The 16,453-nt window shown below is 40.4% G+C and overlaps 2 protein-coding genes across 5 annotated transcripts in view; both read right to left on the bottom strand.

Moving 5' to 3' along the window:
- The window catches only part of LOC100493925 (disintegrin and metalloproteinase domain-containing protein 9), a 39,051-nt gene extending 35,246 nt beyond the window's left edge, over window positions 1–3,805 (bottom strand). For 3 of the 4 annotated variants that reach the window (XM_012959455.3, XM_031899264.1, XM_031899266.1), the window contains exons 1-3: window positions 3,700–3,796; window positions 1,564–1,646; window positions 573–634 (exon numbers count right to left, since the gene is read on the bottom strand). In XM_012959455.3, coding sequence (XP_012814909.3) covers window positions 573–634; window positions 1,564–1,646; window positions 3,700–3,754 — 200 coding nt within the window. In that variant the 5' untranslated portion in view covers window positions 3,755–3,796. Of the gene's footprint in view, window positions 1–572; window positions 635–1,563; window positions 1,647–3,699 lie in introns of all 4 variants that reach the window. The other variant, XM_031899265.1, reaches the window with a different exon arrangement.
- A 2,320-nt stretch (window positions 3,806–6,125) lies between these two features.
- LOC100127596 (SUN domain-containing protein 3) lies at window positions 6,126–15,863 on the bottom strand. The gene is made up of 11 exons (XM_012960208.3): window positions 15,425–15,863; window positions 14,634–14,774; window positions 14,022–14,156; window positions 12,644–12,693; window positions 12,269–12,327; window positions 11,513–11,553; window positions 10,477–10,631; window positions 10,207–10,322; window positions 9,551–9,718; window positions 8,667–8,759; window positions 6,126–6,410 (listed from the first exon to the last, which is right to left on the bottom strand). The coding sequence occupies exons 2-11, from the start codon at window positions 14,771–14,773 to the stop codon at window positions 6,285–6,287; spliced, it is 1,083 nt and encodes a 360-aa protein (XP_012815662.3). The 5' UTR covers window position 14,774; window positions 15,425–15,863; the 3' UTR covers window positions 6,126–6,284.
- Window positions 15,864–16,453: the final 590 nt, after the last annotated feature.

Here is a 16,453-nt window from a genome sequence, read left to right as displayed (position 1 = left end):
ATTTGCTGCAACTAGACTTTGGCATAATGCAGCTTTGTGCAGTTAGAATTTTTTGGCAAATAGAGACCACACTACGGTTGGCGTAAACAATGCTAATTGGGCCCTAATATGCTCTTGCTTCAGGTGCATGCATGTGATGTACGATTAGGGGAGGAATCCCCTGATGCTTAATGAATGAGCTGGGAGACTCGCTCAATATGCGATGTGTCTGACAAAACATGGCCACCTCCTGGTACCTCTCCGCACCTCCAATGGGGAAAACAATTGCCCTTTAAGTAGTAGATGACATAAAGGCTAATTAGATAGTGTGTGCCTAATTTATCTATGTAGGGAAAAGTAGAACACATGAAACACCCCAATGCAACCAACACACAATAAAAAAAGAAATTGTGGCTTTACTTACCCTTTCAGGAGCTGTAAATAAACAAATGCTAAACAGTGCAACTGCTAGACATAGCCTTGTGTTCAACAGTCTCACATGTCTAAAATCTATCATTATTACTGACAGAAGATGAGCGAAGTGTTACACGTATGTGAAAAGCTTGTGGTAGGACCTACTCATTCATACTTACGGATTACGAATTAAGTGAATAACGTAGTCTGTTCTGTCAATCATAATTACATAGGTAAGCTCCTAAACATCAGAATGAAAAAAATGTGTAGTTACAGCAGAAATTAAAAGTACAACAAATTAGTTACCCTTAAAGTCTATTTCCAGGTGCCACCCCACACTATGATACTTTAATTGCTATACAATTATTTGTGATTTGCTGCTCTGAACAATAGAGAGCAGCTAATTGAAAGCAGTTTCAGTTGCTGGTGGGCACTAAATCATTTAACCTTTCCCAGTAAAATAAATTTGACACACAAGAAACGGGGGAAGTAAAAGACTTTATACAAAGCATCTTCTCAAAGGATAAGAGAACAAGTTAGTAAGTATAAAAACATAGTAGTGATCATTAGAACTTTAAATAGCCATATTTAAGACAAAGGCAGTAGTGATGTGAAGGTCGAGAAAAACTCAACCCATGCCTAACCAGACTTCTTCCCTGTATTTACAGACCCGCGCCTTGAAATGACATCGCAAATAGGGCGGATCGTAGCAGGTGCGCGCCTATAAATTCAGAAGCGGGGAGAGACAGCCAGCAGTGTAAGGTTGTGGGTTCGTTTCCCCCACTGACGTTCAGGGCTGAATCGTCAGATGTGGAGGTAGAAACAATAGGAAATCTACCTTTAATGGCGCCTAATCAAAATCTTTTAACCTGCCCTATCGACGAGACGACCGATATCCGCAGCCTTTGCTATATATCGGTCGTCTCGTTGATCCGCTGTACACGCATAGCCCGCCCACCCCCCATATTTGAGAGCGGTTTGTCGTCCATAATAGCAGTCATCTATCACAGGCGACTCAACCACTCCAAGGGTTCTTATCCTAGGCTTGAGTCCCCTCCAGTGATGACAGAGATAGGTGGATTGAGTTGCAAGTATATACATGATGGGGGCATTACAAAAGAAATGCATAAGGGACTCTGCTTAAACATATATTTTTTAAGGCAAACTCACTCTTGTTTTATTCACAATCCTCTCCTCTACCAGCAATGGTGTTACAATTTCATATGAGCCCAGCCAGTCGGTCAAATTCAGATCTAGAAGTAAATATATTAGAATGTCGGTGTGTAGTTACATGCAAATACGACATCTCTTCCTTATACAGTTTCAGAGTGATATCCATCCCATACAATACACGACAGTAGAAAACATAATCTCTGCCCCAGACAAGCTTAAAACCCTCTCCAAAACATACACAGCAATCACAACTCACAAATATGACCCCAGAGTCAAACTCAAATGGGAATCAAGCGATCTCCACCTAGAACCAGATGACTGGGAAGAGGCGGAAGACAATCTCTACTCCCCATTACAAGTACAAGAGACAAACTAATTCAATTCAAAATTATACACCAAACCTACCTAAAACCTAGGAAACGACACCAGATGGGTCGCTTGGAACACTCCCGATGCCTTCGCTGCAATGAACCTGATGCTGATTTCTTTCACTTACTTTGGAACTGCCCAGACATCCAGAGATTTTGGCAACAAGTCATGCGCTTCCTAGCAGACAAACTCTCCCTACCTCAAGTTCTAAACCCAATCACATGCCTGTTGGGCCTGGTGGACTTCCTACTACCAAAGACAGCCTCCAGATCACTTATGAGGGCTCTGCTATTTTATGCAAAAAAACTGTGGCCCTACACTGGATAAATAAATAAATGGATAAAACTGATCAACTCACAACTGGAACTCTACAGGTTAACATATCTAGCCAGACGATGCCCACTAAAGTTCAAGAAGATTTGGAACCCATGGCTGGAGTCTCCAGCAACAACTGTCTAAAGCACCATAATATGCTCTCCATTCCCTACTCCCCCCCTTTTTCCTCCCTCCATCTCACTTTCTTCCTTCTATCATTCCCTTGTTTATAAGAAAATTAATAAAAGTTGACTATTAAAAAATATATATATATATTAGAATGGCTCAGTGTCTAGCTTTAATAAAATCCTTAAAAGGAGAAGGAAAAGCTAATTAAGAGTTAATCTCAAGCTGCAGGCATACCTTCAGTTCTCTCAATAGTGCCCTTAAGTCTCCCCATATTTTTCCTGTTCAGATGCTTAGAAGCCTCATAGGAAAAAAAACCGCTGAGCTGTGTAAAGAAAATTCCCATAATGCCTCGCTCCTGCACCGAGACCAGTGTACATGCTCAATTTGTTAGACTATGACTGATTGCTGATTGGCTCAGATCCACATTCCTAAGAGGGGGGAGTGAGTTCTTAGCATTCTTGAGGGAGGGGGGGAGCAGGAGAGAGCTGCCTGTCTCTGGCACAAGAAAACAAACACAATAAATCTTTTGACAGAGAAGTCAGTACAGCATTTCTCTGAGTGCTTATGGCTGCATTTACATAGACCTTTCTGATAAAGCTTACTTAGGGGTATATTTATCATGCTGTGTAAAAAGTGGGGTGAAGCATTACTGGTGATGTTGCCCAGGGCAACCAATCAGCAATTAGATGTCAACAGTTATAAAATCAAAGCAAATCATCTGATTGGCGGTTATGAGCAACATCGCCAGTAATGTTTTACTCCACTTTTTACACAGCATTATAAATATACCCCTTAGTTGTTACCTTTCCTTCTGTCACAACATGTAAGCGATATTTGGGGCTAACTTTAAGCAAGTCATGCTGTGCGGCTGTACCCCCTGATGTCAAATTCCAATAACACATTGTGCATCTGTCGCTGCTGAAGGTGATTTTACACTTTGATGCGGTATGGGGGCCCGCCAATTTTATGATCATAACCTTGTAACTAAACACCCCTGTTTTTGAGCGTCTACATGCGCACAGATTCACAGAAATATGGCTGGATCCCCTCTAATCTGTTAGCTGACTGCTGGGGTATGTCAGGAATAGAGTTTAGGGGCCCCAGAATGATTTTACTGTAGGGCCCAGTGCCTTCTAGTTGTTCCACTGGATGCAGGCGCTCCTACACACCAAGAGAAGTGGAAATACCACAACAAAGTGCGCCTGTTTTGTATGTGGTGCTCACAGACAAAATGACACAAGGCGCAGGCGTCTATAGGTTTAGAATAAGATAAAGATACTTTTTTTTACAGAGCAACCTTCCTCAGATTAACGCACTCACCAATGGTCAGCGCCACAATAACCTGGCATATAATGAAGGGAAGGGAGAAGGCCATTATTGCGCAGCACAAGCGACACTGACGCCTTCCCTCTCTCCGGGCCAGCTGAGGCGGAAACACTAGCCAATGGCTGCACAGCGCGGTCACATGACCAGGTGGCGGAGCGGCCATAGGGGTGACTAGAGGCGCCTCAGTATTAACGTGGCTGCTTCGCTAATGCTACTTCCCTCCTGTGCCAGTATATCAAGAATTTGTATTGAACTTGTATTGTGATAGCGATGCAATTCTAGTTACCCGTTCTTTATTTACAGGAATGGTTCCTCCATTATCATTTCCTATCCTTGGAAATTTTCCAGGTTTATAAAACTGACCAATCGCACAGCTGCATTTCAGTCATCCAATTAGAAGAAAGGATAGTCAGAGACAGCTGACAGGAGTTTGTAGTTGGAATGGTATTACCCAACTCACAATACGTGGGGCCAAAATTCTGACTTTTGAACATATAACTATGACTATTAATCTCATAATTATGACTTTTAAAAGTCATAATTCAACAGAATTTATTTTTTATGGTGGCCATAGTGCTCTTCCGTAGGGCCAGACCCTGTATTGTAAAGCAAGGCTCCTGGAATGTGTTGATGTCTCCCATGTATGTATGTTTGCAAACTTACATGGAGTGTAGAACACAGATTAATACATATATAGTCAGGAGCTGATTTACTCATAACCCTGCTAAATTGCCCCAGTGCAGTTGTACCATAATAACCAATCAAGTCTTTGCTTTGTGCTGTACTCCGGGTTAGCAGGTTGGAGGGTTTCTGGGTGACACCCATGCACATAGTGAGGGAGTCTCCCAGGTCGCTCATTATACACATGCTTGTCCAGCGTAATTGTGCCAAAGAGATGCCTTCTGATACAATTGTTGCGTCGAGTTAAAATGTGCAGAATTCCTGTGCATTTAAAGGGGAACAATAATGGAAAATATTTTATAATACTGAAAATATAAAGTCCAAAGACAAACATTTTGACAATTTATTGCTTTTAAAAATTTTGCACCAACACAAAGTTATAGCTATCAGCCAGACACAGGTGTATAAAAGAGACTTCCTCCATACCAGTCACAGTGACACACCAGTTGCAGTAATATAACAGACCTCTGCACAGGCAACTATGTGTGTGTACAGGCACATAGATCCCTGTATGAAATAAAGTTCTAGGTGTTTGTTAGTGACTCAGGTGAGTGAGAGGGAAAGTGTCAGTTGAACTTTAGATATTACTCAAGAATGGTTGGGCCACTTGGGCTCCCACTGAGCCAAATTAAGCAGATTCATGATAGTTCCCATTTAAGCAAATCAAATGCAATTGTGCTGAAAATCTGTGATATTTAATTTCTAGAGCTTGGTGGCAAGAATGACTTATGTGCCCAGTTCTTTAGGCCCAAGTTCACTTTTTCAATTGGCATAGGCTGCTGTAGCTGGTGTTATTGCAGCCTTTCGAGGTGGTGGTTGATCCAGGGTTACCCACATCAAAAGGCACATTTGCATAGGATTTTCATAACGAATGACACAAGTACTTTAAATGAATGGCATTGGCATATATTTGTTCAACAGCTGAGGCAATATTTATTCAACTGTAACTGGGGTATCACATATATGACCCCTACTGTGTTGCACGGGCCCAGTAATGGGAATAAAGCACTGGCCTGGGCAAGCATGATGATGCCAGCTTACTGCTGCCTGTTTAGTATGCCTGTGGCATAGTGCCATCGTGCCTGGTATTGACTGTCATCCTGTACCTGACACTGCCAGTTGTGTGCTGTCTTCTGCCTTGACTTAGGGGTATATTTATCATGCTGTGAAAAAATGGAGTGAACCATTACTGGTGATGTTGCCCAGGGCAACCAATCAGCAATTAGATTTAAATAGTTAGAAAACCAAAGCAAAGCATCTAATTGGCTACTATGAGTAACATCACCGGTAAGCATGATAAATATACCCCTTAGTCTTTCAGCCTGTCTCTCAGTAGTTACCTTACAACCTTGTCTAACCCACCCAGAAGCAATGGCATATGAATAGGTTATTTCACTTATCGTAAGGTGGCAAATACATTTTCCTGACAGTAGTTGCCTCTCATTATGCTGAATGTGAAGAGTTTAAACGCATCTGCAGCTACAATTATTATTAACAATTGTATCAGTAATGTTTCACGAAATGGAGATGAGCATAGGAGGGTTGGGGTGCGTCAGCAGACCCAGATGTGCCCCTAAATATGAGTATACTGATCATTTGCCAACCAGGATGCAGATTTGCATATATTTAGTCAGTGTATTAAAACCAAGCGATATATACATATACAGCCAACATTGTTGTATCAAAGAGAAGCTTCACAAAGAAATAAAAATAAATAAATATTAATGTGCCAACAAATATCCTTTAAATATTCTATTTGCACTTTATTTCCCAACAGACAGAACATGAAACCAGTCTGGCACATATAAGAAAGATGCTATTTATCACAGAGTGCTGCTATATAAATATCAGCTGTAGAACACATGTTAATGTACACAGCATGTACACGGTGTGGGTCTTCAGCTTCTGAGTTGTACAGGCAGCTCCTGGTGAACTTGGAACCTGTAAACACTTGTGTATTTCTCATTGCCCCAGTTGCTTAGAATCCTCAGTTGGATGAACTGGAATCGACTCGTGTCATCATTCTGAAGGCAAGGCAAAGAGATTTTAATTAAACTTTTGTCATTTTGATAAGTAAACAATGTAATTTAGAAATAAAAAGTACACCAAAAACTCATGACAGAATCCCTCTGGGTGAAGACACACAGAGCTACTTAGTCACAGCTACTAAATGCCAGAAAATACCCTGCCACAGACAGGGTATACTCTGCCTCTGCTAAAACACACTTTGAGGCAATTATCAGTAAATGATCAGCATTGTCTATTTCTGTAGCCACAACAAGTAGCTGCTACTAGTAGCTCCGTGTGTCTTTAGGGCTGTGACAGACGGGTAGATTAGTCGGCGCGCGACAAATCTCCCTTGTCACGGGCAACTAATCTCCCCGATATGCCATCCCATCAGCTAGAATGTAAATCGCCGGAGGGATGGCTTACGCGGCGGCAAAATCGCCGAAGTTTCATCTCAAGGCAACTTCGGCAATTTTGGCAAATCACCGCACCGTGTATGCCATCCCATCGGCGATTTACATTCTAGCCAGTGGGATGGCATTTCGGGGAGATTAGTTGCCCACGACAAGGGAGATTTTGTCGCTTGGCGGCTAATCTCCCCGTTTGTCACGGCCCTTAAAGCACCTCCCAGTTATTCTAGTGACTTACTATAGAACCTGGCCAGCACTACCTTTCTTCCAAACATGCACCATCCTTTTTTTGTCAGGACTGTGCCGCATTACTTTTCTTGCACACGATGTACAGAAACGATGTACAGAAACCACACCCATGTTATCACATGACCATACCCATATTAATGGTTGTAGTACAGCAAAAACCTGCCATACTCTGCCTGCCCTACCCGGCCTGTATGTGCCATACTCTGCCTTCCCTACCCTGCCTGTGTGTGCGATACTCTGCCTTCCCTACCCTGCCTGTGTGTGCCATACTCTGCCTTCCCTACCCTGCCTGTGTGTGCCATACTCTGCCTTCCCTACCCTGCCTGTGTGCCATACTTGGCTGGTTTGTGCCATACTTGGCCTGTGTGTGCTATACTCTGCCTGCCCTACCCTGCCTGTGTGTGCCATACTCTGCCTTCCCTACCCTGCCTGCGTGTGCCATACTTTCACTGTGTTTGCCATCCTTGGTTGGTTTGTGCCATACTCTGCCTGTGTGTGCCATACTCTGCCTTCCCTACCCTGCCTGTGTGTGCCATACTCTACTTGCCCTATGATGCCTGTGTGTATGGCACACACAGGCAGCCTACAGTGACACAATGCTGGCACTGCTCCTACAGTCTGCACAATAACTGTATATTAAAAAACTTTTTAATTGCAGTACCACCTCAGTATATGTTCTTTTTGTAGTGTGCAGGGATTATTTGTGGGTTTCTACTGCTCCTGAGGTGTGAACAGGGGAACAATGGGGGTGATTACAGCCTGAGCCTGAGGTGTGAACACTGCAGGGGGTGAACAATGCAGAGATTAAAAGGTGTGAACAACACAGGGAATTACATATTTAAACAATACAGCCTGATTACAGCCTGAATCTGAGGTGAGAACCATGCAGGGGGGGGGGGGGGGGGGGCAGTTAATCACAGTACTGATACCATTTAAAGCTTACACAAGAGTAAGCCATTAAAGCAGCCAGACAGGTGGGGGGCCACACAAAGGGGGGTCGCGGGCCGCCAGTTGGACAGCACTGGTTTAGGGGATGCTGGGGAACTGAAAGAGTATTAGGGCTGTGACACAAGGGGAGATTAGTCGCCGCATGACAAATCTCCCCGAAATGCCATCCCACTGGCTAGAATGTAAATCGCTGGTGGGATGGCATACGCGGCGCCGTGATTTGCCAAAGTTGCAGAAGTTTCTTCTCAAGGCAACTTCTGCGACTTCGGCAAATCGCAGTGGCGATTTACATTCTAGCCGGTGGGATGACATTTTGGGGAGATTTGTCTGCGGCGACTAATCTCACCATGTGTCACAGCCCTTATAGCACAGTGCTGAGAACAAAAGTGCCCCAGGCCTCAGGTGATCACTCCCAAGTGATTCCTTATTTTACCTTGCCCTTTAAAACTGTTTTTAGGATCATCTCTCATAAATGAAATGCTGGCAGATGGATGGTGCCATGGGAATACAGAAAATATAACTGAGCATTGCTCTGATAGAAAGTGAGACATGCAAAGGTAACATCCATGTGACAGTGCCAGCGTTTGCCATAGCCAAAATGGGACAAAAGTCTACACAATGATATTGATATGAATGATGCAATACATATTTTATTTATTCTCCTACCATAAGCTTAAAACTCTGAATTAGGGCTTCCCATGGGTTATATGTAAATTGTCCCAGTATCTTGCCAGTCTCCTGGAATTCATGTTCGTAACCCTGCAACAGAAAAGCAAAAAATATAAAAATACAATTTACTCTGGCAGACAGATTTCCTGGGATGTGTGGGTTCTGGCCAACAATCTTCCAGTATATTGGAAGTCTCGGAAAAGGGCCATATATAAAAAAAAACAAAACATTCAGCCATAGAATATTTAGGACAAAAGTGGGATTTCAATTGATGGATAAGTGATTGACATTACTTAAATGGGTGTTTCACCTTTAAGTTAACTTTTAGTATGTTATAGAATGGCCAATTCTTAGAAACTTTAGTCTTCATTATTTTTTTTTAATAATTTGCATTCTAACTCTTTGCAGCTTTTTAACTGGCTGGCCCCAGCAGCCAAAAAAACTATTGCTCTTTGAAGGCAGTTTTATTATTATTGTTAATTTCTATAAAATATTTATGTATCAGGTTCTCTCCTATAAATATATCAGTCTTTCATTCAAATCACACCCTGGTCGCTAAGGTAATTTGGACCCTAGCAACCAGGTTGCTGCTGAAACGCCAAACTGAAAAGCTGCTAAACAAAAATGGAAGCAATTAAAAAACTACAAACAAAAAATTAAGGCCAATTGCAAATTGCCCCAGAATATTACCCTCTACATTATACAAAAAGTTAACTAAAGGTGAAAAACCCCTTTAATAGCAAGGACAGTTAAGCTCACAGCCAGAGTAAGTAATTAATATTGAGAAATAATGAATGCAGTACCTGGCAAAAATGTAGTTATGCATAAATAAAAAAAAATAACATTTCGCCCACAGATGCTAGTAAATGCCATTTACTCACAAACACTGAGAAGTCCCGAGGAGCGCTGCTGTAGTTTTTGGATGGAGATATTGTCTTACTAATGTGTTGAAGGGTAACAGCCACTGGGATTATTTTAGCAGACAGCTTTATTAAAACTTGTCCTTGGCTGCCAGGGAAAGTCCAACATTTGCCTGGGTAAACGTCAGGCTGTAATGGGTAAAAATAAGACTAATGCAGCACATGAATTAAAGTTTAGAGCATTTTATAGTTATTATATTATTATTGGATCTTTTTTTTCAATAAATACATGAACAAATATAATTATTTTTGTTTATTCATCTACCTTTAGGACTTGTTTGAAAATTAGATGATGTTTTAGGTCACATTCATATACTTAAAGTTTGGAGAACTGCTCTATGTGCCTTAAAGAGGCACGTACATAGTTTATTAGTCAAAAGCCACATTCCAAAAGTCACAGTCATGACTCTACATTAAATGAGTAAACTAAAATGGCAGTAACATGAATGTACTTGCATTCTTGGCTAATACTGGCCATACACACACAGTTAATATGGTTCAAAACATAGTGGAACAATTTAATTCCAAAAGCCCAACTACAACTCCAAAAACATGGCTGTAGTTGTGCAACAGCTGAGGAGATCTAAACGGAGTACTTATATATATATATACCTCACCTTGAGTATTTCTTCTGGACATGAAGTATAGGGCCATGACAAGATGCCAAGAAATGACCAGTGCAGGTTATCTGACTTCAGACTTTGACTGGTCTTATCCTTTATGATAGTGGCACCTGATAGTAAGACGAAGGGGCAGAAGATGAGAACTTGACCGCAAGAATTAAGAATTTTCATGTGACGACAGCAACAAGTAATTTGGTCAAAGTGTACATACTATAAGAAATGTGTATACTGTAAGAAATGATCGCCATGTATATGATTGCACACCTAAAGAATAGAGAGCATAATCTTTCACTTGAACATTGTCTTCTTCCCATTTCTTGAGTTCATTTTTTATTTCCTGCACCATCATCTTAGTCATTTGCGTTCTTTTCTGTTCACTCACATCATTTAGAATCTCCTGGAATCGGTCCTTCATTCTCCTAATTTGAGATTTGAAACAGTCATCATAAAAGTTCTCTGTATATTTACACCTATGTATACAGTGCTTACTGAAGCAGAATATTCAGATTAGAGCTAACCATTTGTGTTGCTGTACCATTATAGTCACTGGCATATGTCTAATTAACAGCTAGTAATACACCAAGTGGTTCTCAAACTGTGGGACCTGGATCAGTGAAAGCTGATTTGGGGAAAATCTGGAAAGGTTTGGTCTCCTATATACACATGAAAGCCCATCTTAAAGCTCAGTTATGGTAAGATTTGGGATATCCTAGATATTCTTGTAACTATGGTTTAGCTTGAACTGGAAGCAAAAATGTCTGAAAATCAACTCAAATGTGCATTAAAAGTTTCCATTTTATATCTAAAACTTTCAGATGTGCAGAGAAAGGATGGTATGTACTGACATAGGTTCCAGAAACAGAAGGTAGGTGCCATCTGTAGGTGGAACAATTTTGTAATGTGGAAACCAGAAAACCCCAATGTAGGGGAAATTAGGAGAGAGCATAACAATATGTATGACTACAGCAGTTTTAAGGCAAGCTAAATGAGTGTTAATTACAAAGCTTTGAAAGTTTTTTACTTTTACTTTCTGTAAATCATTACATTTTTACTTATTTACTAAGTACAAATATGCTCCTACACTGGATGCATTCATGATTGGTTGAGAATGTTTTATGACTTTAGTGTGTTTATGCTGGACCATCGTTTTAACACTAGACACCAAGGGGCAAAATTCAGATATAAAGGGCCCTCTGATGCCTAAGACAATGGCTCCTTAGTAGATTATCCTGCCTGTGTGCCTAATGATTACAACAAAACTTTGCAATTTGTTCGCCATTTTCAGACAAAGTCATCAAACCTTATTTCCTTTAGTGTCATGTCAGTGTTCTGCTGGCGCATCTGTAAGACACAAAACAATTTCAAATTAAATGGTGCTTATGTTCATATGAAATAATAATGTTCAGTGTTGCAGGGCCTGTGCCTTGCTGTTCCTGCACATCCTACAGTACTCCCCTGAAAGTAGGCTCATTGGGACCATACAGCGCCTGGTGTTTGAGTCCCACACCAAATATCATAGCAACTCAAATGCAACTATGTACGAAGTGTTGTACAGCCATGTATATGGACACCAGATTTGTGACTGCTATGTAGGCAAGTTGAGAAACTTGCCTTAGGCAAAAAGCCGCTCCTGATAACTTTAATAGCCGAATTTCCATTTTTTTAAAAAAAAAAAGGAAATTCTGCTCTGCTAGTGCAGAAAGTACATTTGTGCGCTCTCTACACCTGATATGCAGCCCCCCCTGACCACCTCTGGCACTGTAAAGGTAAGCACAGGGGGCGGCATCGCAGGAGCCACCTCAGTTGGCTCAGAGGGCAGAAATACATTTTGGTGAATTGGACACAATTGCTGTAATTGTAAAACATGCTGCCTTGTGGGGAAAAAACAAGCGGATTGGTCTTGAAATTTCATTTTGCTTGCTGCACTTGTGGATGTATATGTGCCCTATGGTGTGGTCTTCTTTTAAAAAGGTAGATCTGCCATAATAAAAGCTGTAAAGCTAAAAAAGTATCCTTTACCTATCCATGTGCAAAGTGTACATTTTGTTATGATTACCTTTTGCTCCAGTAAAATGCAGGATATCAGCTGGCTCCGTATATATATAAGTAATAATACTGCAAAGGAAAGCAAAATAAAAAGATTATATGCTGCTAGGAGTTTTAAATACAGAAAAGATTAGTAAAAAAATGGACAATATCATTTAAAAGCTTTTTTGTTTGTCTCAATAACGATTCCTAAGTAAAGGGTAAGTAAATATGGGTTTAATACTTTACTATATATTAGTGCACACTGCTAGGAAATTTCATAAATTTAAATAATACAAGATTCAGTGCACAAATAGTGTAAGAGTCATGCATAATAATGGGGCCTTGCCTAAAAATTAGCACACAACAATTCATTTTTTATAAAGACGAAATAAGGTAAACTCACCGAAGGCAAAAACGGCAAAAAGGAAAACAAACTCATATAGACAGTCGAAACTAAAAGAAAAAAAACCCATCATAACTTAAATGTTGATTCTTGTGCTGTAATACAGTGCCATAGGGCCATTGCTACCCTAGGCGCTGGATCTGAACGCAGCCCCCAGGTCATGGAAGTGACCTCATGCACATAGCTGCGCATGACATAATTTCCATTGGAGGTGACGTCACTTTCGCCCAACATCGCCCTCTGCTTGCTCACTCCCAGCCCAGCAGACAGATTTGTGCAGGTATGGTCTGGCGGCTAGGGAGTTTTTTAAATAATGAATTCATTTATTTAAATGTTATCGATTATATAGGGACCCATGGGCCACCCCTAAAGCTGCCGCCCTAGACACAGGCCCTCGGGTGCTAATATATAACTACAGCCCTGTCTCTGCTAGTCCTATAGATTAATCAGTCGAGAGCATGTACAAAACGTAATTTAACCTTTCAGATAAAATGTGATTGATCCTGCCCTGTGTTCTGTGCGACACTTGCTTTTATTCAAAATCCCAGCCGTAAAGCAAGGCAGGGCTGAAGCAGAGGCAGTAATGAGTACCAGGAAGTGTACTGCCCTATGCAAATCAAAAATGATAGATTTACCTCAAATTCCAAACTTTACACACACTTTTTCTAAGCTGTATTTCTACAGCTCGTCAGTTTCTATGGCAGATACAACAACCCTCTAAGCTGAACTGAGCATGTGCAGTGTCACTGACATTCAAAATAAGGCCTGTCGGGGCAATAAAAAGACTAAACCTCATTTGCAATAAAAGGCACAAAGTTTGCCCAGGAACAGTAACTCATAGCGACCAATAAGATGCTTGCTTTTAAGCAGATGACCAGTACATGCTACCTGCTAGTTGGTTGCTGGGTGACCAAGAAGTTGAGCAAATTTGGCTCCTGATATTACATAACCCCATAAATGTAATCTGTGCATACAGGTTACATTTACATGAAACAATAATATATCTATTACATTCTCCAGGGTGAAAAAGAGGTTCTGTTGCCCATACCAACCAATCAGCAATTTGAATTGAACGGTCACCTACAAGTTACAAAACAAAAGCAAAGACCTGATTGGTTGCAATGGGCAGTATCACCGGTGATGTTGGATTACATACTATAATATATATGCCCCAATAGTGTGGCCCTACCTGATAGCAATGTTTAGAACACTGTTATACTGAGGGTATATGTTCCCTTTCATCACACATTTCATCATCACTCATTAACACAACTGGGAAACAATTTTGGAAAATTCATATATGTAACTGCACTGTTCATTTCTTATTTTTTCACAATGAAATAAAAAAAAATATAACATATAAACATATGAATCTGACTTATTATTCCTAGATGTGGATGCCACTTCGATTTCCATCGACTCTCCCTTTCTGATGTCTTTGGTAACATATGGATTTGAATGTTTGATTCTTCGGGTCCCCTGTAGCGTGATGGGTGGTTGTGCTGTTTCAAGCCTATGAAGCCAAATAAAGTGAACATTTTAACAAAGTGAAAATCATATTAGCACTTTCGGGGGTATTAGTTACAGCAACTTTTGTTTAAATATATTATTTGTTTATTAAGATATGATGTTCTAAACAGGTAACCAGTGGATGCTACAAGCTCTTAGCTACTATAGCTAAGTAGACCTGTAGCAAACATTGCACCTCTCATTACATAACCCTACATAAATATTAAATGGCATTCAGCCTTTCAACTACTAATCACAGCTGTCAAGCAGTGCCCATGGGTGGGGCAGTAACACCCATCTAAAAGGTTCCATTGGTGGTCAGGTAGGTAGGTTACATAACTATATAGGTTTCTTTTTCTTAATGAAAAGAGTATATAAATTATAGTTTACTTTTATAGAGGAGGGTAATAAGTAGAGTACACTAAACTTGCACACAATAGCACTTTAATTCCAGTACCACAAAAAGTAAAGTCTGGCTTACTTTTCCTTTCCAGATGTGGGTTTAGGTGACATTGTAGCTTTGCTCCTCTCTTTGCTTTCACTGCTGGGACTTTTAAGATTTATCCTATTTCGTTCGCTCCTCCGAAGCATAATACCAGGGTAAACTTCCTTTAGCGTCATGCTGGAAAGGCCAAGAGGTCAGTACAGGTATTGGGATCGATTATCTGGAAATCAGTTATCCAGAAAGCTCTGAATTACAAAAAGGGCGTCTTCCATAGACTCCCTTTTAATCAAATAATTCAGATTTTTAAAAATAATTTCCTTTTTTCTTTGTGATAATAAAACAGTATCTTGTTCCCAACTAAGATATAATTAATCCTTATTGGAGGCACAACAAGCCTATTGGGTTTATTAAATGTTTTTTCAGGAGACTTAAGGTATGGAGATCCAAATTACAGAAAGACCCCTGATCTGGAAAACCCTAGGTCGTGAGTATTCCAGATAACAGGTCCCCTACTTGTATTTACTTTTTAATGATTAGCTATAGGTATGTTTTTAATCAGAAGAAGACATCCATACCCTAGTAAAAGGAGTGTAAGGGGTGGGGGACACCCTGAAACAGGGTCTCTACCAGTAGTGGGTTGGGTGATTTCAAAAGCATAGGTGGAGGAGTGCCTACCGATGTCAACCACCACATCCCTGTCTTCCCTGCCCTGGAACACCAATGCCAAAGCCCATAAGACTATGCAAGTCAGAAAAAACTAAATTATGCCTGTGACTTAAGTGGTTTGAACACAGAGTGCTCATTCCCTAGTAAATGATGTCAAATACCTTAGAAGATATTCATCTTCATAACTCCTGTAACCCCTGAATACACTGCAACTGGCAAAAGTTTGCAGCCAATCACAGGAATGCTTTCATAGACCTCTAGCAGTTCAGCCTTCTCTTTACACAAGCTGGCACTTTCCTGTGCCCTAAGAGGATAAGAAAAAATATTCAAAGGAGTGACAGGTGAAGACTGACTCCCTGCCACCCTGTTCTGGATGTCCCACATTCCCCTTCACAGGGTAAGAGCAAGGGTATCCATTTTTTATTGTGAAGTTAGAAGAAGGTACAGTGTACCTGAAAATCCAACAACATTTACTCCATTTGTTTTTGATTTGGTGGGCCGTGCCATCTAGCCCAGGGGTGACCTTTTAGTTAAACAATCATGTTACAAATTTCCATTAAAAATACATTGAATTCATAGAGAAAATGTTATTATTATTTATTTCTCTAAGTTGATCTTTTTAAATAAAAGTACATGGAAGTAAATTTCCCCTCTTTTGAAGCCAACTGGAGAGGGTTCAGATGGGTTTTTTGCTTTTCTCTGGATCATGATCTACCTTTAAGTTACCAAAAATCTAGCCCTTAACTTACACTGGTGTTGCTTAGCATTACAGAATGCTTGGAGATAACATGGGTTTTATGGGTTTAGTATTTAATGCTATGTTTATAAATTAACCACTTTTTTATAAAACAAAATCAGTAAAAACCTTATTGCCATAGAATGTTCTTAATAAAGGTATTTATTCTGACTTTAAGTCTGTTAGTTGTTAATACCTCAAACACTACAAACACTAGTACTATTCTAAAGATACATAAGAAGCCTGATCACCACCCTGTCCAACTTATAATTACAGTAACTGCAGACCTCTACCCAGAGTGACAGACTTGGCTATGGTATCATTTAAACAGATGCTTATAGCCGACAATCTGTAGCAATATAAAACTAAAAAACAAGTTTAACCAAAATATGGGATAAACCCACAAAAAAATGTGTGGGGCCAGGTGCTCATGCCCCAGACCTTGAGCTTAAGG

The sequence above is a fragment of the Xenopus tropicalis genome, chromosome 3 (assembly GCF_000004195.4).
Source record: "Xenopus tropicalis strain Nigerian chromosome 3, UCB_Xtro_10.0, whole genome shotgun sequence".
NCBI classification, from domain to species: Eukaryota; Metazoa; Chordata; class Amphibia; order Anura; family Pipidae; genus Xenopus; species Xenopus tropicalis.
The sequence above is the reverse complement of the archived record's forward strand: the minus strand, read 5'-3'. Positions and strand labels throughout refer to the sequence as shown.

Bases quoted from the DNA above. Each gene is read 5' to 3' on its own strand.
- LOC100127596 (XM_012960208.3), bottom strand. From the start codon at position 14,773: ATGACGCTAAAGGAAGTTTACCCTGGTATTATGCTTCGGAGGAGCGAA. The intron at 14,157-14,633 runs GTAAGCCAGACT...TTGGCTTCATAG, and splicing joins CCCACATCTGGAAAGGAAAA to GCTTGAAACAGCACAACCAC. The intron at 8,760-9,550 runs GTGAGTAAATGG...TTTCTGTTGCAG, and splicing joins CTCGGGACTTCTCAGTGTTT to GGTTACGAACATGAATTCCA.